General features: G+C 36.7%; 1 protein-coding gene across 1 annotated transcript in view; it reads left to right on the top strand.

Moving 5' to 3' along the window:
- The window catches only part of LOC145269486 (glycolipid transfer protein-like), a 116,687-nt gene extending 92,717 nt beyond the window's left edge, over positions 1-23,970 (top strand). The window contains exons 5-8 of the mRNA XM_080125211.1: positions 7,080-7,201; positions 14,675-14,825; positions 19,288-19,365; positions 22,894-23,970. Of these exons, the coding sequence (XP_079981337.1) occupies positions 7,080-7,201; positions 14,675-14,825; positions 19,288-19,365; positions 22,894-22,998 (456 nt within the window). The 3' untranslated portion in view covers positions 22,999-23,970. The remainder of the gene's footprint in view (positions 1-7,079; positions 7,202-14,674; positions 14,826-19,287; positions 19,366-22,893) is intronic.
- Positions 23,971-26,843: the final 2,873 nt, after the last annotated feature.

The raw sequence follows: 26,843 nt of genomic DNA on the forward strand, positions 1-26,843 counted from the left end.
GCAAAGCCGGGCGGAACTGCTAGTATATCTATAAAAGTGAACGTGTCTGTGTATCTGTCTGTCTGTGTATCTGTCTGTCTGTGTGTCTGTGTGTGTACATTTCCCTATGCAACGAATCTGTCAATTTTAAGTCTACAGACTCGAAATTTGATATACAGGATACTGAGATTTGGGAAAATCTGTGTGATCGGTTTTCGGCCAGAAATTTGGCGAGTAAGGGGTCAAAGTTCAATGATTTGACCTTTGAGATCTGTACCAAACTCTTCCGACAATTTTGGGTCTAAACACTTGAAATTTTAGATATAGGTTCCTTGGGCATGGACCTAACGATAACTTGATTTGAGCCCAAAACAATAAATTTTAAGGGGTCATAATAGGGGTCAAAGTTTAAAAAATTGACTGCTTTTTTTTTTTTTTTTTTTTTGCTCAACATACACCTCCAAGCACCCGAGCAATGCCGAGCTGAAATGCTAGTATAGAATAAGTCAGAGAGAGTAGCAACCATGGTTGAAGAGAGTGTCTCTAATGATGGAGGTCTGAACAGAGCTGAAAGAGAGAAACAGACCAAATATCAAAGTCTCATGCATAATATGAAAAGAAACTGGAATCTTAAGGAGATATCAATCATACCAGTTATTATAGGTGGCACAGGGCTTATGAAGAAGAACCTGAAGTCCTACCTAACTAATATTCCTGGTGAACCAAGTGCAAAAGAGATCCAGACAATTGCACTTAAGGGAACAACGAGGATACTAAAAAGAGCTCTCGGTTGGTTTCAATAAAAAGCAGGGAAATGTTGGCAGCTGGTTTGACTGCCCCATACGCAGCATTACAATCTTCAAAGGAAGAAAATTTAAAAAAAAAAAAAAAAATCCTCTAGGGGAGTTAACATATACAAATTAACATGACAAAATCTATCGTTTAAAAACAAGGAATGCAACATACAAAATATTTCCTTATTCCATAGAGTTGCAAAAATTAGGGGGTCTTTTTGTTCTTCAGAGGAAAGTAACTATTAAAATAAAATATAAAAATTGAAAACTATACCAGTTTTATTTTTATTTATTTATTTATTTATTTATTTTTTTATTCAATTTTCACCCCAAACAAGGCACAGTGCCACTTTGAAGCAGGGGGCTACTATCAGGAACTTAATTAACGGGGTCATTATGAAGGGAGATGAGTAGAAAGATGTTTGTTAACATTACATTTGAACTTCTGCATATCAGTGCAGTTGGGAAAGCAGAATCCCGGAAGGGAGTTCCAAAGACCCGCAGTTCTGGGGAAGAAACTATTGGAGTAAAAGGCTTTCTTGCACCTAGGGATCTCTACTGTAAAGGGATGAGACTTAGTAGCTTGTCGGGTTTGTCGGGGGTAGTTACGTCGGGGAGGTACAAGTGTTTGCAGTTCGTCAGAGCATTCACCATTAAAGTATTTGTAGAACAGGCAGAGGGATGCAACATCTCGTCGATGGAACAGAGGCTGAAGCCTAGATGACAGTTCAGGACCTATCAGGTTGGCAACTCTCTTTTGAACCCTGTCCAGGAGCGAGAGACAAGCAGCAGATGCACCAGCCCAGATGTGAGAATAGTACTCCATACATGGGCGAATGGTGGTCTTATAGAGGTATAGGATACTGTCAGGCGTAAGTAGTTTTCTAGCACGGTAGAGGGAGCCAACCTTCCTTGCAACAGCCTTGGCAATGCTCTCAATGTATTTATTCCAATTCATATTCCCTGTAAACGTTAGGCCGAGGAGTTTAAAAGAAGTACTTTCAGGCAATGTGTTCTTGGCCATTATTATTTTTTTTTATTTGAAGAAAAGGTCTAATTTTTGAAACTCCATGGAATAAGGAAATAAACTTTAGTATGCCGTATTCTTTGTTTTTGGACAATAAATTTTTATGAATGTTAATTTGCATAATTTAACCCTCCCCCATATATTGATGTCCAATCTCAAAGATGGAGCATTTTTTTTTCAGAATGTGATTAATCTGTAAATATTAGTAATACCGTAAAAACTGTTTATTAATTGTTGTTGATGAAGATCACGAATAGCACTGATGCTGTGACTTGCACATGAAATTTTTTGTCACAAGAGTTACGCAGGACTTATGAAGAAGAACCTGAAGTCCTACCTAACTAACATTCCTGGTGAACTAAGTGCAAAAGAGATGCAGACAATTGCACTTAAGGGAAAAGCGAGGATACTAAAAAGAGCTCTCGGTTGGTTTCAATAAAAAGCAGGGCAATGTTGACAGCTTGTTTGGCTGCTGCATACCTAACATTACAATCTTCAAAGGAAGAAAATTTAAAAAGAAAAAAGGAGACATCCAGCTGTTGGGGTCGCTTCCTACTTTTCTTTTTAAGATTTCTTAAATATACTTTTTTTTTTTTTTTTTTTTTTTTTTTTTTACTTGGGTCACCACTTAAGGTCTGGAGGCCACTCTACGATTAGGTAGTGTGAGTGAAGTGATAGTTGTTGATATTCAAAGTTAAATAGTGACGAGTGTGATAACTTTATGAGAGCACAGTAGGCCGGCAAGGTTTACAAATTCATCTTCTGTATTTTGGTACTAACGGGACTTGTTTCGGTCAAATATGTCCATTGCAAGAAGCTGAATATCGAATGCAACATATACCAAAAAGAACAGCTGTGAGATCTGTCTCTAAGGTTTGCAATGTCTATTCTGTGAGAAAGAGGTTGCAAGGAAGAGAAAAGCGCATCCCCACTAGGCTACAAAGTCTATTTTGAACTCTCTCAAGGCAGGATAAGGTCTTTCTAGCAGCTCCTGCCCAGATGTGGCAACAGTACTCCATCTTTGGACGTACCTGGCTCTTATATAGGTAGAGAATTGCATCAGCAGTGAGATTTGTTCCTATGGTTGCAGGAAAAATGAATGCATCATGTTGCAATATTTTGGACTTGTAATGGGGTATGATCCCACACAGTCGGATGATTCTATTTTTATAAATGCTGCTAGGAACTGACGAATCGAATTAATTCACGTTCTGCTACCAACCAATCAGAAACCAGAATCGCTCCATAAATATTAAACTTTTTCTGGAGCAATTTCACATGTTTTTTCTTTTTCTGTCTCGACACGGTAAGAATATTTTGCTCTGTGGAACTGTCTACTGCAAACAAGTCACCTCTCAGGACTTGTTTAGAACAACGAACCATCGGAAACTGTTCTGTCTACTGCAAGCCAGTCACCTCTCAAGACTTGTTTAAAACAACAAACCATCTGAAACTTTTATGAAACTTTTATGAAACTAGACATCATTTTACCGCTCCAGAAGAACTCCGTTCCTGATCTATATTAATGATCTTCCAAATCACATCCTTACATCATTCGTAGACATTTATGCTGATGACACTACTTTCTATGGTAGCACATCTAAGACAGTAAACGACCAAATTCTCTCCGATTCTCTCTCTCCTCTAATCTTGAGCAAGTGGTACAATGGGGAAAGAGGTGGCTTGTTACTTTTAATGCATCTAAAACCAAGCTTTTATCTCTACATCATCAATGCTCTGATCCTCATCTGGCATCAATTGAAATGAATGGCTCTCGTCTTGGGGAGGCCTCATGTTTTGACAAGCTTCTGGGCTTGACATTTACTCCTGATCTGAAATGGAACATACATTAAATCCGTTGCCAAGGCCACTGGAAAAATGGTGGGATCCTTCTATCGATCCAGTAGATATCTCACTGCTGATGCAATTCTCTATCTATATAAGAGCCAGGTACATTCAAGGATGGAGTACTGTTGCCACATCTGGGCAGGAGTTGCTAGAAAGAACTTATCCTGCCTTGATAGAGTTCAAAATAGACTTCGTAGCCTCATCGGGGATGTCCTTTTCTCTTCCCTTCAACCTCTTTCTCATAGAAGAGATGTTGCGAGTTTATCTCTGCTTTATCGTTATTTTTATGGCAAGTGCTCGGCTGATCTCTAATCTATGGTCCCCCCCTCGCCAGACTTTCACAAGAAACACCCGTCTAGCAGAAAACACTATCACTAATTCCCCCACTCTTTATCTGTGCCTAAACCTAAACGTAGGTTCCATGAACAAAGCTTCTTTCTTAGAACTGCACGCCTGTGGAATTGTCTTCCGTTTTCCTGCTTTCCAGCTGACTACAATATGGTTGTCTTCAAGTCTAACGTAAACAAGTTTCTGATGAACCATTCCGTATAAGTTAACAAATTTATCGAATTTCTATCATTAACGATTACTATATTGTCCAATTGTCTACTGTACACTCTTTAACCCGTATCCTCGAGTGGCCTCTTCGCCTTGATAAGTGGTAATGCCTATGTAAAAAAAGAAAAAACGGAGCTATTAAACTTGGCATCGTTATGTGGAACAAGAAGGAGAAAGTGGCAACCTTATAGCAGAAAGTTAATGTTCCTAATGGTGCTGGATTATAAAGAGCTGAAAGGGGAAGGATTACTAAATACTAATGTCTTATGCATGACGTGAAAAGAAACTGGAATCATAGGAAGATTTCTATCATTCCAGTAATTATAAGAGCAATTGTATTCAGGAAAAAGAATTTTAAAAAATTACCTGACAAATATACCCGGTGACCCAACTGCAAAGGAGATTCAAACAATTGCACTTAAGGAGACGGTTAGAATCTTAAAAATCTTTCTATCGATCCGGTAGATATCTCACTGCTGATGCTATTCTCTATCTATATAAGAGCCAGGTACGTCCAAGGATGGAATACTGTTGCCACATCTGGGCAGGAGCTGCTAGAAAGGACTTGTCCTGCCTTGATAGAGTTCAAAATAGACTTCGTAGCCTTGTAGGAGATGTCCTTTTCTCCTCTTTGCAACCTCTATCTCACAGAAGAGATGTTGCGAGTTTGTCTCTGATGTATCGTTATTTTCATGGAAAGTGTTCAACTGAGCTTCAATCTATGGTCCCCCCTCGCCAAACTTTCACAAGAAACACTCGTCTAGCTGTAAACACTATCAATAATTTCCCCCACTCTTTATCTGTGCCTAAACCAAAACGTAGATTCCATGAACAAAGCTTCTTTCTTAGAACTGCACGCCTGTGGAATTGTCTTCCGTTTTCCTGCTTTCCGGCTGACTACAATATGGTTGTGTTCAAGTCTAAATAAAGTTAATAAGTTCTTGATGAGCCGTTCCATATAAGTTATCAAATTTAACAAATTTTCATTACTAATGATTACTATATTGACCAAATTCTACTGTACACTCTTTAACCCTTATCCTTGAGTGGCCTCTGGGCCTTGATAATGTGGTGATGCCTATGTAAAAAAAAAAAAAAAAAAAATCTCTTTTGGTTGGAATGTATAAAATAGCGAGTGAGTATTTTCCATCTGGGTGGATGCTCCATCCCTGACTTGAATAAAACGATAAGAAAAATAAAAAAAGATAGGAAAAAACTTGAATGCCTACTAGACACTCTCCTCAAGACTCTAAGGTCACTCTGTACAGGGTTTTATCAGGATCATCTCGCACCTTAACCCTAACCCTAACCCTAACCCTAACTCTGTACAGGATCATCTCGAATGAAGATATCTTTCCCTATCTACCTTCTCTGTGTGTACACATATCTATCTACATATGTATCTATCTATATATGTTTCTAGCTACCCATTTATCTATCTCCATCCTTCTATCTATCTATCTATCTATCCGTGCATCTGTCTGTCTGTTTGTGCATCTGTCTGTCTGTCCGTCGCGTACCAAAAAGGCCCCAAAACAGTGTGTGCTGTGTAATCGTCTAAATGTTGATATGTGTATTTGGGATGAAGGGTTCAATCTGATGTGTATACGTGTCACTAAATGTTTATTGTTGGTGATTCTTTGCTATTTGAACCCTAGAATTATGTTGTTGCTGTCTATTTATGGTATGTTCATTTCTAGTTGTTCATATGCATTGTGTGTGTGCGTGTGCGTGCGTGTGTGTGTGTGTGTGTGTGTGTGTGTGTGTGTGTGTGTGTGTGTGTGACATGTATTTTGGACATACCTTAACTTCATGCGTCGTTGATCTTGTCCACCTAGAATTTATCTTGTTCTTTTTTTTTTTTTTTTTCACACAGTGATCACTACTTATCAAGGCCCGGAAGCCACTCAGGGATAAGGGTTATTGCAAGTACATTACGTTAGTGTGGAGATTTGATGAAGTGTTTACTTAAGGGGGCGGTTCATTAGGAATTTGTTAACGTTGGACTTGAAGACATCCAAGTTGTAGTCCGGTGGGAAGCAGGCAGACGGAACAGAGTTCCACAGGCGTGCAGTTCTAAGAAAGAAGCTTTGTTCATGGAATCCACGTTTTGATTTAGGCACAGATAAAGAGTGGGGGAAATTTTTCACAGCGGATTCGGCTAGACGGATGTTTTTCGTGAAAGATTGGTGAGGGGGGACCAGAGATTGGAGTTCAGACGAGCACCTGCCATGAAAATAACGATAAAACAAGGATAGGCTCGCAACGTCTCTTCTGTGGGAGAGAGGTTGCAGGGTAGAGAAAAGGGCATCCATGTTCTTGTCCAAAGAAGTAAAGAATTACTCCCCTTGCATTATACTTTTGTATCGTCCTAATAGTTAACATCGTTTCATTGTAACAGGTTGTTTACTTTTGTTTTGTGCATGTTAATTAATAAGCGACCCAAATTATACCTTGCAAAATATGCTGGTTATCTCCCTTAGATTTGAGTTTCCGTTGACATTGCTATAGCCTTCTTATACTCCTCCATATCTGTTACGAAATATTTTATTGAATAATTAAAATCATTTTTTTTTTTCTGAGACTTTCAGTGTTATACACCCTTTTCAAAGAAGACTTTTACACCAAAAGTTTCAAAAATAAAATCATTTAATAAATTTATTTCAGTTTTTGGTTTTCTAATATTTTCAAATTAACTTTAACATAATGTTTTCAAAGATGTGACAAAGCTCCTATTTTTAATCCATTCGCTGTTAGCTTGTACTGACAATTGTATGCCTACGCTACCTTTAATCTCCTTCCCCCAACAAAAAACAAACATGCATGCTGGTAGATTGCATTTTAACATATACTTTCTCTTCAATCATTTACAGAAACTGCAGCAGAAATATGATTCTGATCGAGAAAGATTCCATTACTTTGAGGCAATGTTACAGGATGAAACTACGAACAACAACACGGATTTAGCTAAAGTCGGCGGACTTTGGCTTAAAAGGTAGAGTTATTTTCTATTTTTACATCCAGGTTTGTCTTTTTTATTATTACTAGCTTGGTTGCCTGGCGTTGCCCGGGTGTTTGGATGTGTGTGTTGAGCAAAAAAAAAAAAAGTGGTAGTAGGCAGGCAGGCTTGAACCCGTGAATGTGGAGAGAGATGTTAAAAAAAAAAATAGTAGTGTGGGGAGGAAATCAAAACAACAGCCAGGGTGAAGAGAGAGGTTTAAAAAAAATGTGGTAGTAAGCAGGCAGGCTTGAACCCATGACGCGAAGGCAGAAAAGAAAGTGAAAGAAAATCTGACGTCTTAGCCAATGTCTCCATGACGTGACTGGAAGTCAAAAGTGTTGAAATTAATCAAGGTCAATCCAACTTGCTTAAAATGTCAGTGAAAAAAGCAACCCCTTCTTATAGGAAAGTGCCCAGTTGAGGGTGAAGGAATTAATGTTTTTGGCCAATTTTTCGATATTTGTCATCCGAGACATCGAGCTACAAAATGATACCGATCTTGTCAGAATCCGTCGCCTCTGTCAAAAGTTTTTGCGAGACATACAAACATACATACATACATTTAAACAGACAGATGAGATTTATATTATAGACTAGCATTTTGGGAGGGAGGTAGGCGGTAGGCTCGAACACGAAGCCTTGAGGTGAATAGCCTGATGACTTACCACGATGCTACGTGGGCAGGGAACTGAGGAATGGTGAAATTAAACGTTTAAAAACATAATAAAAGATACAGACGACCTCCTTTTGTAAATCAGAGAGATTATAATCTAGACTCTATAGAAAAAGTTCTAAGAAACAGTGACCACCTCGAGTCCCCCCACCCCCACACAAAAAGACTTTGCCGGACATCTATAAATATAAAAGCGAAAATGTATGTATGTTTGTATGTGCGTTCGCTTTTTCTGTATGTCTACAAAAGGCTTTTTTCAGAGAAGCGGTCGGTCGGTTCACAACTTTTTAAAACTTTTTATATCACATATAAATCGTAATATCTCACAGTTAGCAACGAAGCTCGCCTGTCTATTTATTTTGCTCGATTTCGGGAAGATAAATATTCAACATTTGTCGCTCGCCGCATGTGGGTTAGTCTTTTTCCTATAACATCTTGGAGAAAAAAAAAAAAGTGTTCAGCAGTAAATGAAATACTATCCCGCAGGCAAACTTGACCTCATTAACTCATTAAAACGGGCACCTGCCAAATCCAAGTAACTAAATAAATTCAAACGTGTTTCCGTTAGCATCTTGTGGTGGGGCAATAGTTAACGTCGCACGTTTTTTTTTTTTTTTCACACTTTAATTTACAACTTTGGCTCAAGAGCTCAGGTTCGATCCTCATACTTACCTACCAAAACATTTTTTTTTAACCCCCTCCACCCCCGGAGTTTCCACACACACCTCCAAACACCCGGGCAACGCCGGGTACCCCTCGCTAGTACACAATAAATTGCAACCACATGCACATACATTTTCGCTTTTACATTATAGACTATTGGGGGTGCCCGGCGTTGCCCGGGTGGTTGTAGGTATAAAAGAAAAAAAAAAAAAGTTTGGTAGGCAATAGGCTCGAACCCAAATCCTTGAGGCAAAAGCGAAAAAAAAAAAAGCCTGCTAACTTATTACAATGCTAAGAAAGCAGAGATGTGAGAATGATTGAAATTAAACGATTAAAAAGTTAACTAAATTTAATGAGATCAAACATCACGCCATAGAGGAATGAAATCCCGCACTTAACTTTGGCTGTGAGGCAGTTTTTTTGATTTTGTTTTGTTTCCCTAAGATGTTGAGGGAAAACCAGCTCCCCATAAAAAAGGGGAGTGTCTAAATGAATAGCAGTTGTCTGATATGACGGTTTTCATTACATTGATCAAAGCTGATTGCTTTCTGGATGTCCCCGGCGGGGAAGCCAAAGAAGTGTTTCTGTTTACCTTTCTAACCCATATCTGTGCCCGTGTTCTTACTTAGTAATCCTTTCGGATAATTAAATTTCAGGGGATGGGCAGGATAGTCACTAGTTTTTTAAATCGATAACTAAGAAAAGAGAACTCCTTTAATTGAAAAAAAATTAGGGTTTGAATTATATTTTTCAAATAGTTATAAGCTTGGAAAGATAGAAGGTCGAATTATTCAATTTTTTATCATGCATTTTTAATTGGACCATTGTTCTAATGTCACCCACGAAAATCAAACCAAAATAAACCAAGAACCGCGACACCAGAAGAAAACTTATTCGAAAATACCAGAAAGATTCTTTTCACACAAAATTTTAAACATTATTCAGAACTAGCAGAGCAACCCGACGTTGTCCGGGATTGAATGATGATCCACAAATGTTTCACACTCCCAAATTTTTATTGTCATCGAAATCGGTGAGATCGCCCATTTTTCAATCAAATCGATTGATTGCCTGCTCTAATTGGGGACTCATCGCGATGCACCTAGTGGAAGCTTCACATGCCTCTCGCATTGATTTAGTTCACACAACACATTGTAATTTACATTGCACTGTAGAGAACCTACTGTTGGTTTTATAAAATTATTTTATATGTAACTAGCGGGGGGTATCTTGAGGTAAATCAAAACTCCGGGGGTGGGGGGGTGTTAAATAATTAAAAAAAAATGTTTTGGTAGGTGAGTATGAGAATCGAACCCGTACCCTTGAGTTGGAAATTAATGTGTGAAAAAAATAAAACGGGCGACGTTACCCATTAGGCCACCGCGACATACAACACACACAGGTTTGAATTTATTTATTGAACTATAAAACCAGGCGTGCACAATAAAAGTTAACTCTGCTGCTTCCATTTGACCTAATTAAGAAGGTCAAATAGAAGTCACGCAGTTGTTTACCCAAATTTGACTGTTTTTTTCCCCCAACAGATGTTGGGGAGAGGGAAACCAGCTCCCAATTGTCCAGATTGAATAGCAATTGTCTGATGTACAACATTGATCAAAGCTGATTGCTTCTGGACATTTCCCGGCGCAATGCCGAGGACGTGTTAACTTTGAATTAGTTTCGCTTTTTATACGAAAAAGCCTCATCAACATGCGAAAAGTCAAAATAGCAATAATTTTGTAAAAGTCGACGTAAATAAACCTAGATGCGACGTGTTTTCCCAAATCGTACATATTATTATTTAGGACCCATATAAACAGTTGTAAGCGATCGTAACGATCCCGGTACCGTGTGCGAGAAAAGCCTTTTGAAGACATACACGAAATGGTCACACACATTTTGCCTTTTATATATATATATATATATATATGCATTAAAATTTAAAATGCAAAAGTCAAGTATCATGTTTCAATTGTGCTTTAAACAGAAACATTCATTCCAAACGTGCACTTGTCATATCAAAGAACCTACTTTTGATTTTGTAGGCAAGGCCTTACTGCTTGTGTGATGCTAAATGCTTGAATTAAAGTTTACAATTAAAAAGTCAAGTATCATTTCGAACGCACCCCTTTCATATCAAAGAACCTACTGTTGATTTTATAGGTTGGGCCTTACTGCTTGTGTGGTAATAAAACTTAAATGCACTTGTGATGTTAGGCTGTGTAAGGTGTTAATTTTGGTTAAAAAATTAAGGCCTGTTTCTTCTTTCATCAGATTATTTTGATTATTGATTATCGATACTTATCAAAGACATTCCGACACAAAACCTTTGGATTCATAATGGGGGTATGCTCCCTCAAAGTTGGAGTTTTCTATTTATAAACGCTGCTGATAGGAACTGACAAATCAAATTAATTCATGTTCTGCTATCAGCCAATCAGAAACCAGAATTGCTCCATAAAAATTAAATCTTTTTAGCATTCCAGCACATAATTTTTTCGTGTCGACACGAGAAGGGTCTTTTGCAAAGTTATAAAGTCCAAGACGTGTATAGAATAGCTACCCATTGGAAACTCTTCTGAAATTAAACATGGTTTCCAATTCAAGAAAACCTATCTAAGAACACTGCCAGGCACATAAAGTACATTTGTGTGAAATTACATAAAAATCGGCCCAGTAATTTGGGAGCCCATAGGGAATGAACTCACAGACACACGGTTCGTTTTATATAATAGTAGAGATAGAGATGTTTCTTTTTATTTTTAGATGAGGATTGATAATACGTATTATTTGGATTATTTGGACTTGTAAGAACCCGTGGCATAATGGATAAAATACTAGGTAATTTTAGTTCAGCCAACGTAACCTCCAACTTTCTTTAAGTGTATCTTACTGAACTAGGGAATATTTCTATTGAGAATCTGCATGAAATTTCCAAGAGAACTCTTTTATTTAATCCACAGGTATAGCACGTTCTCATTCTTGACCGAGTATAAGTCTTACATAATTCACAATTTCATTTTTTTTTTTTTTTTTTTACAAAAGAGTGACCACTTATCAATGCTTGGAGGCCACTTGAGGATAAGAATTAATGAGTGTACAGTAGTCAAAGGAAACATGTAGTAATCGTTAGTAGTGGAAATTTGGTAAATTTAATTACTTAAGGGGACGGCTTATCAAGAATTTGTTTGCGTTGGACTTGAAGAGACAACCATATTGTAGTGAGTTGGTAAGTAGGAAAACGGAAGACAATTCCACAGGTGTACAGTTCTAAGAAAGAAGCTTTGTTCATGAAATCTACGTTTAGGTTTAGGAACAGATAAAGAGTGGGGGAAATTATTGATAGTGGTTTCAGTTAGACGAGTGTTTTTTTGTGAAAGTCAGAAGAGGGACCATAGATTAGAGCTCAGACGAGTACATGCCATGAAAATAATGATAAAGTAGAGATAGGCTCGCAATGTCTCTTCTGTAGGAAAGAGATTGCAGGGAAGAGAAAAGGGCATCTCCCACTGGGCTATGAAGTCTATTTTGAACTCAGTCAAGGCAGGATAAGCTGCTACTTGCAGCTCATGTCCAGATGTGGCAACAGTACTCCATCCTTGGATGTACTTGGCTCTTATACAGGTAGAGAATTGCATCAGTAGTGAGATATCTACTTGAGTGGTAGAACGATCCCACCATTTTTCCAGCAGCTTTGGCAACAGATTTGATGTACGTGTTCCATCTCAGATCAGGAGTAAAGATCAAACCCAGAAGTTTGTCAAAAATTGTATTCTTAGTATCGATCGCACTACGGATTGAATCTACGGCCTCCACAAGAACCAGTGGGGTAAAATATAAAGTACTAGATAAAATTAATTTGTAAGTGATAGTCTTCTGAAGGTTCAATTCAATGCCAAGTATATGAAGAGAATGTTATTAAGGAATGGTTTGCTCAGTTCCGAAGAAGAAATTTTTCAATGAAAGCTGTAGTTGAACAAGGTTGCTGTTTGACAACCAGACAAATCACAAGCATTCTCAAGACTTTCAAAATGAGCACGGAAAATGAATTGCGGAAACCGGGTTATGTTTCTAAGCTTGATGTTTAGGTTCGTCCTTCCTAAAAAAAAGAAAAAAACTTTTGACCAACGCAATACTTGCTTATTATTGAAAAAAATGAGCATACATTAAAATTTATGAAAAATGATCAAATATTTTTCTTTAAGAAATTGGACTACAATTCAGAGTCTGCTATTTTTAGTCATTATGAGAGATTTTCATCGTAGTGAATGTATTTGACTCACTCATTATCTCCCCTTGGCATCATATGAGCATAAAATCACTAATCTTATACAAAATCTAATTTTTTAATAAAATTCTCTGGAATTTTTACTTGGCAACACAGATATAGATGAACTTGAATGCCTACTAGAAAAAACTTTAATGCTTACTAGACACTATCCTCGAGTGTCTAGGGTCTCTCTGTGCGGGGGTTTGTCTTAACAACCTTGCATCAGGATACTTTTCCTTAGAAATAAACCCTGACTAAATATTCAAAATCACATAATATTCGTGGCCCAAATAAGATCTCCTCAGTATGGCTAACCCACACTCCAGTGAGGATGCCTCAGGCAACAAGCGAGGTGGACCTCCTAGAGCTATACAAAATATTTTGCATCAGTGCAACAGCAAAAAGGCCACCAAAATTACCTACTTTTTGCTGGACTAATTTGTCGAGATTGAATCCTCGCCTAACCTTAACTGCAAAGTACACCTTTTTTTTTTTTTTTTTTTACTCATGTTCACCCCTTACAAAACATATCGCCAGTTCGACGTAAGGGGCTACTATTTGGGGCCATGTCTAGGAAAGATTAAGATATTTGTTTATGTTACATTTAAACTTCTGCATGTACAGTCAGGGAAGCAGGCAGCAGGAAGGGAATTCCAAAATCCGGCTGTTCGAGGGAAGAAACTGTTAGAGTAGAAAGCTTTCTGGCATTTAGAGACAATAGTGAAGGGGTGAGACGTTATTGCTAACCAGGTTTGTCGGGGATATGTACGTCGAGGGGGTACAAGTGAAACAAATTCATCAGAACACATTCCATTAAAATATTTGTAAAACAGGCACAGCGATGCAACATTGCGGCGATGAGACTGGGGCTGGAGCTTAGTTGATAAAGTGAGACCGATTAGATTGACAACTCTTTTTTGGACTTTATCTAAGAGGGAGAGACTAGTGGTAGATGTGGCAACAATACTCCATGCATGGTAATCTTTACTAGGCATGGTCCTAAATAGTAGCCCCTTACGTCCAAGTGGTGATGTGTGCCTTGTTAAAGGTGTATGTGAGTAAAATAGAAATAAAACAAATGTTATGTTGAATTCACACACACACACACACACACACACACATACACACACACACACACACACATACATACACACACATACATACATACACACACATACATACACACACACACACACAGTACATTTTAAGTAAACACTTCATTAAATCTCCACACTAACGTACTGTACTTGCAATAACCCTTATCCCTGAGTGGTTTCTGGGCCTTGATAAGTGGTGACCACCGTGTAAAAAAAAAAACCCATTGTGTTATAACTTTTTAAAAAATTCACATGCAAAAGAAGACAATCTTGAAAACGGTTGCTTGTAAGTATTTTTTTTATTAATTAACTTATGAGACGCCATTTTGAATAACTGGTTATAACACTTTTTTGTGACATTTGCCCAACGTCAGACATTTTGCTTTCAACTGAAATCTATGAGGAATACAAATTAACCTGCAGTTCCCAATCAGTATATATATTGCACTTGAGAAGATGATACACGGTGCTAAATATTTCCAAATGGTCACCCATCTTGTACTGGCCAGACTCAGCACTGCTTAATTTCCATAATCTAATAAAAACCAATCTTGTAATAGAGCGCAGATGCACGTACGGCCCAAATAGTAGCCCTTTATGCCTAAATGGTGGTATGCCTTGTTAGAGGTGAAAATGTATGACAAAAAAAATAATGTTAACTCCAGAAAATGGAGTCCTTTTGATTTCTGCGAACTTTGACTGAAGTAAAATGAAAATGAATGCATTTTACTGATACGTTGTTTTCTTTTTGTGTGTGATTTCAGAGCTTTAGAGTTTGTGTACACGTTCCTTAAGAATATGGTTGAAGAGTACAGAAAGGGAACTCCACAAGAGAGTCTTCAACCGCACCTGAAAAAAGCCTACGATGATACCCTTCACAAGTATCACAATTTCATTACCCAAAAACTCTTCAGTGTAAGTACTTTTTTTATTTATCTTTTTATTCAGATTTACTGTGATTATATTACGAGCACACAATCACCATTTTGTCATTAGCAAAGTTTTTGAAAGACTGGTCTATGGCAAGCAAGCTTGTTCATTTTCTGGAAGGTCTGGGCCTCTTTAGTGATGTTCAGAAACAGAATCACAAAAAATCTGGAAAAAAAATCAGGAATTGGAATCAAAGGGAAGATTGAGAAGATACAATAATCGATAATGAAAACAGTCAAAAGTTTTTCAACACAAAACCAACCAACTCTGATAAAAGAATCGAAAAAAAAAAATATTTGTGATCATCAGTCTCGACTGATATAACAAAACGTTTTGTTAAAATTCATGGTGGATAGGAAGATAGAGGAGGGAAATAATCTCTAATGAAATAGTGTCAGACTACTCTACCCTTGTTGTGCATTTTTGGCAATCAACCAAATTCATGGTTTTCATTCATCAACTGGTTTTTTAACTGTTGTAAGTGAACAGATCCGTTTATGGATGATTCAGGAGAGAAGTATGTTGTCATTGATTGAGATTGTCGGACTGACTTCCTCATCTTGGTTGTTATTGTCACAACGTTTCGACCGTTTTTCCCTCCGGCCTTCATCAGGTGTTTTGTATCGCACTGGGGAACCGTTTGTTAGGAGTCTCGAACCCAACCCTTTATTATTATTACGGGGGTACCATATTCGGACTCCAGCTAGGCTCTGGGACATAGTTGCTGATTCTCTGTTTTGAATGTCACTTTTTACTGCCTTCGTTCAGGACTGAACTCAGCACCTTTGGGTAACTGTAAACTTTGATACAACGTCTAGGACCACTCACTAGGATGTTGTCCTCAGCAAATACCAATTAACATCTTGTTTTGGACAGGCAAAATAACAAACAGATTCCATGAAATGAAAAATACCTTTATATAAGGTAAAAATCTTGACTAAATATGAGATAAAGGTGGTGAGTCTTACTGTGACAGAAGAAATGTAAAGAGAGAAGCCAGAAGAGGGAACGCAATGAGTCAAAATGTGGAAAGGTCGACAATACGAGAAATTCTCCTCCGACTGTTTCAGAACAATCCCCCTTTGCCCCTTTTCCTTTTCCGATTTCTCGTTTAGAGTGAAAGGGTATCGAAAACATGCAGCGGTTTTAACAAAAGAACGAAAAAATATATATGTAGAGAGTAGACAGAAAAGGCAATAAAAAAGAGAAAGAGATAGCAAGAAAGAAAGAGAGGGGAAATAAATAGTGGGAAGAAGAGAGACGTTCGGTTATAAAGTGAGAACAAAAAATAAAACGATCAGAAAGTAAAAAGAAAAAAGTTAGAGACAATACGAAAGACGGGGGGGAGAGAAAAAGAGAGAGAGAAAAAGAGAGAGAGAAAAAGAGAGAGAGAAAAGGAAATTTCTATCCCCCCTCCCCACCACTTCCTGACTGGTTTCCTAATTTAAAATGTACCAAACATTAATACTGTAACTCTTTTCCCTCTCCCATTGTAAAACTCATTCATCCCCCTTAAGTAAGACACTCTATGAAAACCCCCAATACTAATGATTACTACAATACTATCTCATTGATTACTGTACACGTAATAACTCTTATCCCTGAGTGGCCTTCGGGCCTTGATAAGTCGTGACCCACCCCTCATGTAAAAAAAAAAAAGAAAAAAGGGCAGCGAACAAAAACGTTAAAATCCACTATAAAACAACCAAACCAAATAAAATTAATTTCAATAATTCTTTAAAAAAACAATAAAATTAATTTCAATAATTCTTTAAAAAAACAATAAAATTAATTTCAATAATTCTTTAAAAAAATAATAAAATTAATTTCAATAATTCTTTAAAAAAAACAATAAAATTAATTTCAATAATTCTTTAAAAAAGTAATACAATTAATTTCAATAATTCTTTAAAAAAAACAATAAAATTAATTTCAATAATTCTTTAAAAAAACAATAAAATTAATTTCAATAATTCTTTAAAAAATAATCAAATTAATTTCAATAATTCTTACTTAAAAATTTTAAACGTGTTTTCATAATTCTTTAAAAAAAAAAAGAGTGCAAAAAGTGTCTTCAATAATTCTTTAAAAAAAACAACTAAATATGAAGGTGTTAATAAAACCTAACAAATGCATTTTTTTAAGTAAACTTTATTAACACTTTTATTTATATTTATATTTATTTTTTTTAATTATTGAAGACACTTTGCGTTCTATTTTTTTAAAAGAATTATTGAAAACACATTTTAAAAATTTTAAGTAAGAATTATTGAAATTAATCTTATTGTTTTTAAGACTTTCATATTTAAATTTTTCAAATGCTTTCAACGAGGAAATATCACTTGAAATAAAACTAGTTTCAATAGTTCTTGTTTTCAATAATCCTTGTAAAAAAAATGAGCGCAAAAAAGTTTTCTTTATTTAAAAAAAAAGAACATAAAAACTAATTTCAATAATTCTTAAAACTTTTCAATGATTATTAAATAAAAAGGAACAATGAAAAGCATGTAATAAAAAAAAAGAGTACGTGCACAGGTGAGATATAGGCGGGAGAGAAAAATGCAAACGATCTAATTTGTACTGTTACCGCTTTTGTTAGCAGACACACCAGGTGTTAGGAAGTATGTCAGCTGACTATTATGACATTCTCTTTGAGAATTAAAAATGTTAATGAAGGCTAATATTTCAAATGATTCATGATGATGGAGGGGAGCTAGATGACTTGTTTCATCAAAGAATGACTTCCTGTCTCCTTCCTTCCACATGTGTAATCGGTGCCTTTCTCTTAATTAGCCTCAAGAAATAACGTGAAAACTTGACCAGTCGGATTAAATTATTTGTAAATTTTCCAGTTTTTTTTTTTTTGTTTTTTTTTTTTTCATTGATTAAACATTTTTCAAAAATTATTTTTTGGAAGTGTTTTTACTACATCATTAGCATATCATCATCAAAGTTGTTTTTAGTTGCTGGTTTTCCTGCTACCCTCTCCTCCCTCTCTCTCTCTCTCTCTCTCTCTCTCTCTCTCTCTCTCTCTCTCTATCTATCTCTCTCCTCACACAGATATCATGCTTGGAAATTCACCTTGATTTCAGCATTTTTCTTATGTTGCCTACTCACACAGTGGCTAAGTTGTTAACGACACAGACTGAAAACCTGGGTGTGCCAACTTTGAATTCAGTTCGTTCCAGGGAAATACTTTCATCAAACCCACGCCTGACCTTGTACCCAACTTCCTACTGACGAGGTTAATAAAATGATCACAGTGATGACCATATGTACTTGGCCAATCGACTCTAAGACTTCGTGGTCTTTCTTTCTCATCAAATCTTTATTGGAATCGATATATTAAATCCATTGCTTTTCATACCTCATTGTAATACAGCTTCCTAATCCAGTAGTTTCTTTCCAAGGACTGTAAGCTTGTGGAACTCTCTTCCTGCTCATTGTTTTCTTTCTGCCTACAACCGTGGTCTTTTCAAGACTAAGATCAGTAGGAGTCTCCTGTCTTAGCAATAACTATCTTTCGTTCTTGTTAGCCGCTTACATCAAGTGGTTTCATGCCTTGTCTCAATATTTTAAAAGCCACACATTTATACATGACTTAAAAATTTTAAAAGCTTACCTCATCTTTAAAATATAATACTGCTAAAATCTTCTTATAAATCTTAAAATATGTTTACATCATCAGCGCTCTGATCTGAAATGGAACACGTACATCAAATTCGTTGCCAAAGGTCGCTGGAAAAATGGTGAGATCCTTCTACCACTCCAGTAGATATCTCACTGCCGATGCAATTCTCTATCTATATAAAAACCAACTACGTCCAAGGATGGAGTATTGCTGCCATATCTGGGCAGGAGCTGCTAAAAACAGCCTATCCTGCCTTGACAGAGTACAAAATAGATTTCTTAGCCTAGTGAGGGATGCCCTCTCTCCCACAGAAGGGACGTTGCGAGCCTGTTGTTGTTTTATCGTCATTTCCATGGCAAGTGCTCATCTGAGCTCCAATCCATGGTCTCCCCTCGCCAATCTTTCACGAAAAACACCTGTCTAGCTGAAACCACTGTCAGTAATTTTCGCCACTCTTTATTTGTGCCTAAATCAAAACGTAGATTCAATGAACAAAGCTTCTTTCTTAGAAATGCACGCCTGTGGAACTCTCTTCCGTTTGCCTGTTTCCCACCTGACTACAACTTGGATGTCTTCAAGTCCAACATAAACAAGTTCCTGATGAATCGCCCCCCCCCCTTTAAGTAAGACACTTTATCAAATCTCCAATACTAACGATTACTACGATATTGTCCCATTGATTACTGTACACGCAATAACCCTTGTCCCCGAGTGGCCTCCGGGCCTTGATAAATGGTGACTTCCTTGTAAAAAAAAAAAAAAAAAACATTTGTTGGTTCTAGTTTCTTTTAAAGTCGTTCCTTTGTTTATTTTTAGATTGTGTCTGTCACAGCTCCCAGTTGGTCGAGTTTGATGATTATTCTGTCGATGGGAACAGATGTCAAAGAAGAACAGGTAACTGAAATCACAGTAACTTATGCACCTTATGTACTGGATTTCTATAAATGTCTCACCAAAAGCTGACGTAAACTGCCGTTTAATACTCACATTATGGATTCATTGTATCATTTTGATATCACCTCTCCCCATGCAACACATGCCCTCAACCCTCACTAGCCAATTTTCACTTCCATACATCTACATATACACATGCCTGATAGATTCTTCCTTTGGTCTATAATGGTAAGACTCTGCTGCTTAGTAAGCTTAGTAAGTGGCAGAAGTTCCCTCAACTTACTCTATCCACTCTTAATTTTTACAATCACACTTGCACCTGCTAATATATATATGACATAACCGCGTTGACACACCGGTTCCCACTAGATCACTGAATTTAAGCAACGTTGAACCTGCTCAGTACTAAATAGGTGACTGTTTGGGATTTCCAGGTGCTGTATGTGCTCTCCGATTATCTCAGCATTGTTGCCAGTCGTCCTAGATTTCTCCTTGCCATTGGACTTAAACAGTGCCGATTCAGAAGAGGTGTGGTTGGGGATTGCACAACCTTTGCCTCAGAATTACAGCGCAGCTGCCCCTACAGGGGGTATCCTTTGTCTTTTGAGACTGAACAAATGCATTGACTAGCACCTGCTCCACCTTGTGCGCTAATGAAAAGAAAATATTTTTTGGATAACTTTTTGTAGCTATTATTTTGTAATCCCCCAAAAAATAAATAAATTTAAAACTCTTAAAAACATTGTGAGTGAAACAGTCGTATTTGCAAGTGCTTTTTTTTCCAAATGGCAACGAGAAATAATGAAACGCTTATCTTTTGGCGATTGTGTTTTTTTATTTCACCGACAATCTTCCAAAGCTCACTACTTAGTGAAAAAGGTCTTTAAAACTTTTATTGTTACCATTTGAAATAAAATGAGCAAAGTCAAATTATTTAAACAACAAACGGTTAAAGAAAACAATATACTCTTTTTTTACGATGGCTGTTTAAAAAAATATCTGAAGAAATTTGAATGTTTATACGTTCAAATCTCAACATAAAATTCAGTGCATATTTAGAATCACACCTATTAAAAAAAAAAGCACAGAAAAATCTTTATGATGTACATACTTGTCATGGGATGAAGATGTCATATTCCAAAAATCACGTAGGTTTGGCTAATAACTTTTCTATTTGGCTAATAAACGAAAATATTTAGTTGTCAAAGGCCAACTAAACATTAATTTGCCCTGGACACGCATTCCTTGATTTATCTGTCCCAAAATACAAAAATGTCCATGTTCGTAAAGTGCGAAAATATACTCTTCCAGCTTGTTATTGAGTTCCACACCAAAATCTCTTCCTAACACTCTGGGGTGAGGACGTCCATAGTATTGTTACATAAAAGGGCTGTCCCCTTCTCATTTAAGTAAGAAGACCTACTAGATAAGGCCTCATGATGAACGCCTTAAAAAAGATGAGTGGTCTAAGCAACAATAATAAATGCAGGTTCTGTAGCACTGAGGTTGAGAGTGTGGGCCACCTGAGTTCTAGTTGCAAAGTCCTACTTGGAGATGGTTACTATACAGATCGCCATAACGTAGTTTGCAAATACCTTCACTGGAAGATATGTAAGAAACTCAACATTCAGTGTAGTAAAAAATCCTGGGAACATATACCCGAACGAACAGTTGGGAATGACAACTACACCATTCACTATGACTACATAATCCCGACTGGTACATATCTTGAAAACGCAGCTGTTAAACCAGATATAGTGATTTGGGACAGAGCAAACAAAAAAGCGACCATAATAGAGGTCAGTGTACCCAATGATACAGGGCTTAACAGAGCTGAGAGGGAAAAGATAACAAAGTATCAAGCACTTATGTATGATATGAAACGAAATTGGAAATTAAAAGACGTTTCAATTATACCAGTCATTATAGGAGCAACTGGGCTTATGAAAAAGAACTTTAAAAAGTACATAGCAAGCATACCCGGTGAACCAAGTGCAAGTGAAATACAAACGATTGCACTGAAAGGGATGGCTAGAATCCTGAAAAGATCTCTTGGTTGGACTCACTAAAATAGGGGTAAATGCCAGACATCTGGTTGGATGTCCCACCCCCTAGAAGAAAAAGTTTAAGAAAAATGAAAAAAAAAAAAAAAGAGAGATAAGTGAAAATGAAATGTTAGAAATACAGTTTATTGTTAATTCTTTTAGAAATAGGTAAATATTGTTTATGTCGGAAAAAGAGCCGATTGTCCATTCTTTTAGAAATCTGGATATTAAATATGTCAGTTAAAAGACTGGGCAATGCAGGTTAAAATATATTGTTCAAAAATAGGTTTGAATTAGAATTGAGGATTCTTTGTTTGCCAAAAGTGTGTTGGACAGACATGTGTAGAAAATGTGACATAGTCACGTTATTAAACACACTTCTGATGTCATAAACAAAGTAGATTGCTCAATATAGGAATCTGAGGGCTCGAAATTATTCAGTTGATAAGGATCAGATAATCAGAGCAGATCACACACGGTGATAGAATCAGTTGGAGAGTGGGAGCCCCTTAGAGGCAAAGGGAGGAAAGAGACCATGTAGTCGAAAAGGCTTGAGTTCCTGACGTCACCGATCGGTCGATTGAACAATAAAGGAACCATCTATGTTTGTAACCGTTTGTTTCGTGTCGTCATTTCTTACACCTGAAAAGGTAAATGTGTTTTTATCATCATCTTGTAATGAACCTTGTAACTCCTTCCAAGTATTATGTGTCCTCCCCCACCCTAATCAATAATGTATCTCCTCCTCTCCATATTTATCAATCACAGTCGTCATGATGTTCAAAGAACAGTTATAAATGTCTTTCCCATCAGAATCGTCATCATCATCATTATTCGTGTATTATGAGCTCTGTTATATGTGTTATATAGTGATTATTATTAGTATTAGACGATACCACTTGTGCGCGTATGTTACGTGAGTTCTTATTAGTAATGATATGAGTCTTAGTGAGAGTTCTTGTCTTATTACATATGATGTTGTATCTTAGAGAGAGATGTGTATGTAATGACATTTTATAACACAGACATATAATAACAATACAATTTACCTTTTTGTAGAAATCACAAACACAAAGATGAGCTTTATCCAAAACACATGGTGAATTTATTTAATACGACCGGTCGGGATTTCCTCATTAAGAACTCAAAGTTTCACATCTTAGTTTCTGAAGTGACGTCTCGCTTCAGACGTCCGCCTGTCTCTGTCTCCCCTGACTGTCTCTCTGACTGTCTCTCTGACTGTCTCTGACTCTCTCCGACCAACTAATCTCTCTATTTTTATACTTACATGAACAGGGGACAGCCCTTATCATGTAACATATGTATCCCATTATATATGTCCCCAATATGAGCGCCCTGCTACACAACGGTATTACATACCCACACCCCTGTCCTATATCCCATTTATAATTGTTATTGACTATCCTGCTTTACTTATTCACTTTAGCCGCACATTTTAATATTTGTTTCTTCTCCTTTTCAGATTATTGATGATCTTGAACTCTACCTGGAATCGATGGCCTCTAACCTCTCCGTCTTATCTAATCTCTACGTCCAGTACAAACTAGATTCGAACAACAAAGTCTAGTACATCATGAAAATGGGAAGATACTCAATACCAATTGGACCGATCGTACAAGTTTTTGAAAAGAGATTCCCCCTTTTTTTTGTTTGTACAGTTAAAAAAAAAAGAAAAAAGCCTTTTGGTAATCGAGCAGAAGAACCCAAAAAAAACTGTGCCTTCCGTTTGCTTCCGCAAGTTTTAGACCGATTGTTATTTTATATTTAAAACTCCTTGGATTTATATATGAAGATAAATCATTTATATGAAGATGTCAAATCATGTAAATTTTATAAAAGTTATGTATTTTAATTTTGAAAAAAAAAAAATATGCAAAACATTTGGTTTGGAACTGTCCCCACTCCTTGGTGTTAATGTTCGATTACCTGTCATTTTTGCTTCTTTGCTCATCGCAAACGTATAAACATACCTGTAGCAATATCATACAGAAAGTATTAATAACCTATAATCTTGTCTGTTTCTCCAGCTCTCCTAAACACTAGCCTAGTCTATTAAATCAGAAGAAACGACATTAGATAACTAAAAAATAAAATAAAATAAACCGACAAATCAGATTTATATGATATTTTTTACAAAAAGTTAAATTTTACCTATGTCACATCCATTTTGCTATTGACATTCCTGACATTATTCTAAACATTTTCTGATGCTTCTTTATATGAATTTTCACCGTAATTTTGTGAATTCAATTCAGTTTTTTTTTTTTCCACCTTCTTTTTTACACTTCACTTTTTTGGTCTCGGTTAAATATATAACTCAAAGTGTAGTATCTGTTCTTCAGATGCTGCACTACAATTCACTTTTTTTTGGTCTCGATTAATGGAGAAGAAATCCTTCAAGACTGACACATTTTTTATTTTTTTTTTACTATCCAGGGTGCCCCTTTTTGGGGGAGCTGGTTTCCCTCCACATTAAAAACCGACCTTGTGTCTAACTTTGCCCTCGTGGGGAGGCAAGTAAAAAAAAAAAAAAAAAAAATTCAGTTTTTTTTCCCTCCCCCGAAACGTGTAAAATTTCTTTTGCTTCAAAAATTGGCATAAAATGGCATAAAACTCTATGAGGATAAAATACATGGTATTTCATAAAACATACCTGTAGCAATATCATATGGAAAGTATTAATAACCTATAATCTTACACGTTTCTCCAGCTCTCCTAAACACTAGCCCAGTTAATGTCAGATAAATTTTTTTTAACTTGTGTCTTTCCACCATTTGTTTTTTTTTTTTTACTTCTTTGTTTATTCCTCTGCTGTTTGTCGAATAAGTGATGCAAAGACAGGCCTTTTGTTAAGATCAAAGCATAGTATCTGTTGTTATGCTGCACTTCATCTGTTTTGTATTCAATCAGTGTAGGTGTAATCCTTCCAAGATGAAATGATTTTTTATTATTGTCCCAATCTAGAGCGGCTCCTTTGGGGGTGGGGTAGACTTTTTTCCACCTTAAAAACTGAACTTTGTGCCTAACTCTGCCTTTGTGGGAAGGCAAGTAAATAGTGACATTTGCAAACACCTGTCTTAACGTCACCCATTTAATTTCTTATTTTATATTCTGTGACAAAAAGTTGAACTTCTGCATGTCAGTACAGTCAAGGAAGCAAGTGTTATATAGTGGGGTGTCATAAAGGAGATTGTATCATAAAGGGAATAGTGTCAAGAAGGAGATTCGTGTACGTGATCGTCTAGTTTCTAATCTTATTGTTCATGTCTTCGTGGGTGTGTGTTTGTGTACATGCATTTCTTAACATACCTTTCTTCATGTGTGGTCGGTTGTTCCTCTGGTGTTCATCGTCTCTTGGAGGGGAGCTGGCCTGTTGGATGAAGAATTCACTCCAAGATGATAATTAAGGTTTTATGTTTTTATTCACCTTCCAAAGGTCGACACAGAATGGAGGTGAACCTTGCTTGCTTGATGGTACACGTCAGCGTCCTCCCCAGCCCGGGGGGGGGGGACAGCTGAAAAGCCGTCTGTCTTCTTCAACACCCGAAACCAAACTGCCAAGAAAGAATCAGCTAACCTCATCACATGACACCACGTCATCTGGTCAGCTGACCCTTCTTCTGCAAACGTGTCCACTGTCCACGTTATTCACCTCTCTCTCTTTCCCTCCCTCTCCCTCTCTATTCTCTAATAGAGACACAGAGAGAGAAAATAGAAAGAGTAAGAAAGCTAGAGAGGGGGGGGGAGAGATGCTCTTTAACAGCAAGGACCCGGGAGGGAATTCCAAAGTCTAGCAGTTGAAAGGGAAGAAGCTATTTGAGTAAAAGGCTTTCCAGCATCTAGCAATCTTTACAGTGTAGGGGTGGGATTTTGCTGTTTATCAGATTTGTTGGGGGTATTTATGTTGTGGGCAACTAGAGGCAACTGAAACTCTGTTCCTGAGTAGAATCTTGAAGATACTCTGGACAGAAAAGAACCAGGATGTATTAGAAATGGCAAACGCTAACAACGAAAGCCTTCAGATTATACTGAGCGTATGGAAGTCATTAACCAAAACGACCATGAAAACAACCTACCCTAATCAATTCATAACTTTTACTATGTTTTTTTTTTTTTGACAAAAACCGTCGGCCTATACAGAGCAAACGTACCTCATTAAAAAAATAAAGATCAAGAAAACTACCTACTCTAATGAATTCATAAGTTTTACTATTTTTGATTATTTACTTTTCTTCGCCTACTGTTTTTTTTTTTTTTTATAAGGTATTTTTTTACATTAGGTCCACCTCCTCAATTTTCTTTAAACTGACGACTTTTATAAATTTCCGAGTATGTTAATTATGAAAGACTTGATTAGATTTTGCAGAGAGAAATTCCACCCCTACACTGTAGAGATCCTTAGATGCTTTTTTTCCTCAGACTGCTGCACTTTGGAATTCCCTTTCGGGCCCCTGTTTCCCTAACTGTGCTGACATGCAGAAATTCAAGGGTAATGTGAACGGACATCTTGCTGCCCAACTCCATAAATAATATCCCTGCAAATCTGGTCCCAAATTGTAACCCCTCATGAATAAATGGCCTTGTGCCTTGTTTGGGGTAAAATGTCAATAAAAAAAAATCTTTGGTGGCTTTATTCAGACATTGTCAGATGAAAATCAATTTATTTGAAATTTTGTAATCAATGCCATTTTTAAAATGAACATTTTTTTTTTTTTTATAAATTTTAAATATTTTTCTTCAGTCTGTAAATAATAATGTCACAGTAGATTAAATAATGTCACAGTAGATTAAAAAAAAAGATTTCCTTTATTTGGTTCATTTTCCAGAACTCCCGTTTTTATGGGACACATTGTCATGGGACTGCTTCCCAGCTGATTATAACATTGTCATTTTCAAGTCCAATGTAAACAACTTCCTTATTTATTTATTTTTAGGGAATCCTTTGAGATGAAGGTTCATAATTTGTGCATCATTTTTTGCGGACTTTTATCCTCATCTTCATAGTTGTTGTTTCACTACGTTTTGGCCAATTAATCCTTTGGTCTTCTTCAGGTGGTTAACCACGACGGGATAGGAATGCTGAGTCTTGTAACTGTATTCCCAGTAATTACTGCCTTCCATAGTTGTTGTTGTCTCATCACATTTTTGGCCAATTAATCACCTGAAGAAGGCCAAAGGATTAGTTGGTCAAAATGTAGTTAAACAACAGCAACAAATATGAAGATGAGTATAACAGTCCACAAAAAATGAATTCACAAACAATTTCCTGTTGAGCCGTGCTTTGAAATAATCGTATTCCGCCCAGTATCTACCATTACTGATCACCACAAGTGTTGTCTCACCAGCTAGTCATTAAGCCTTATTCTCGAGTGGCCTTTGGGCTTTGATTAATAAATCAAAACAAAAAATTTC

The sequence above is a fragment of the Euprymna scolopes genome, chromosome 45 (assembly GCF_053919585.1).
Source record: "Euprymna scolopes isolate OS-2025 chromosome 45, ASM5391958v1, whole genome shotgun sequence".
NCBI lineage: Eukaryota > Metazoa > Mollusca > Cephalopoda > Sepiida > Sepiolidae > Euprymna > Euprymna scolopes.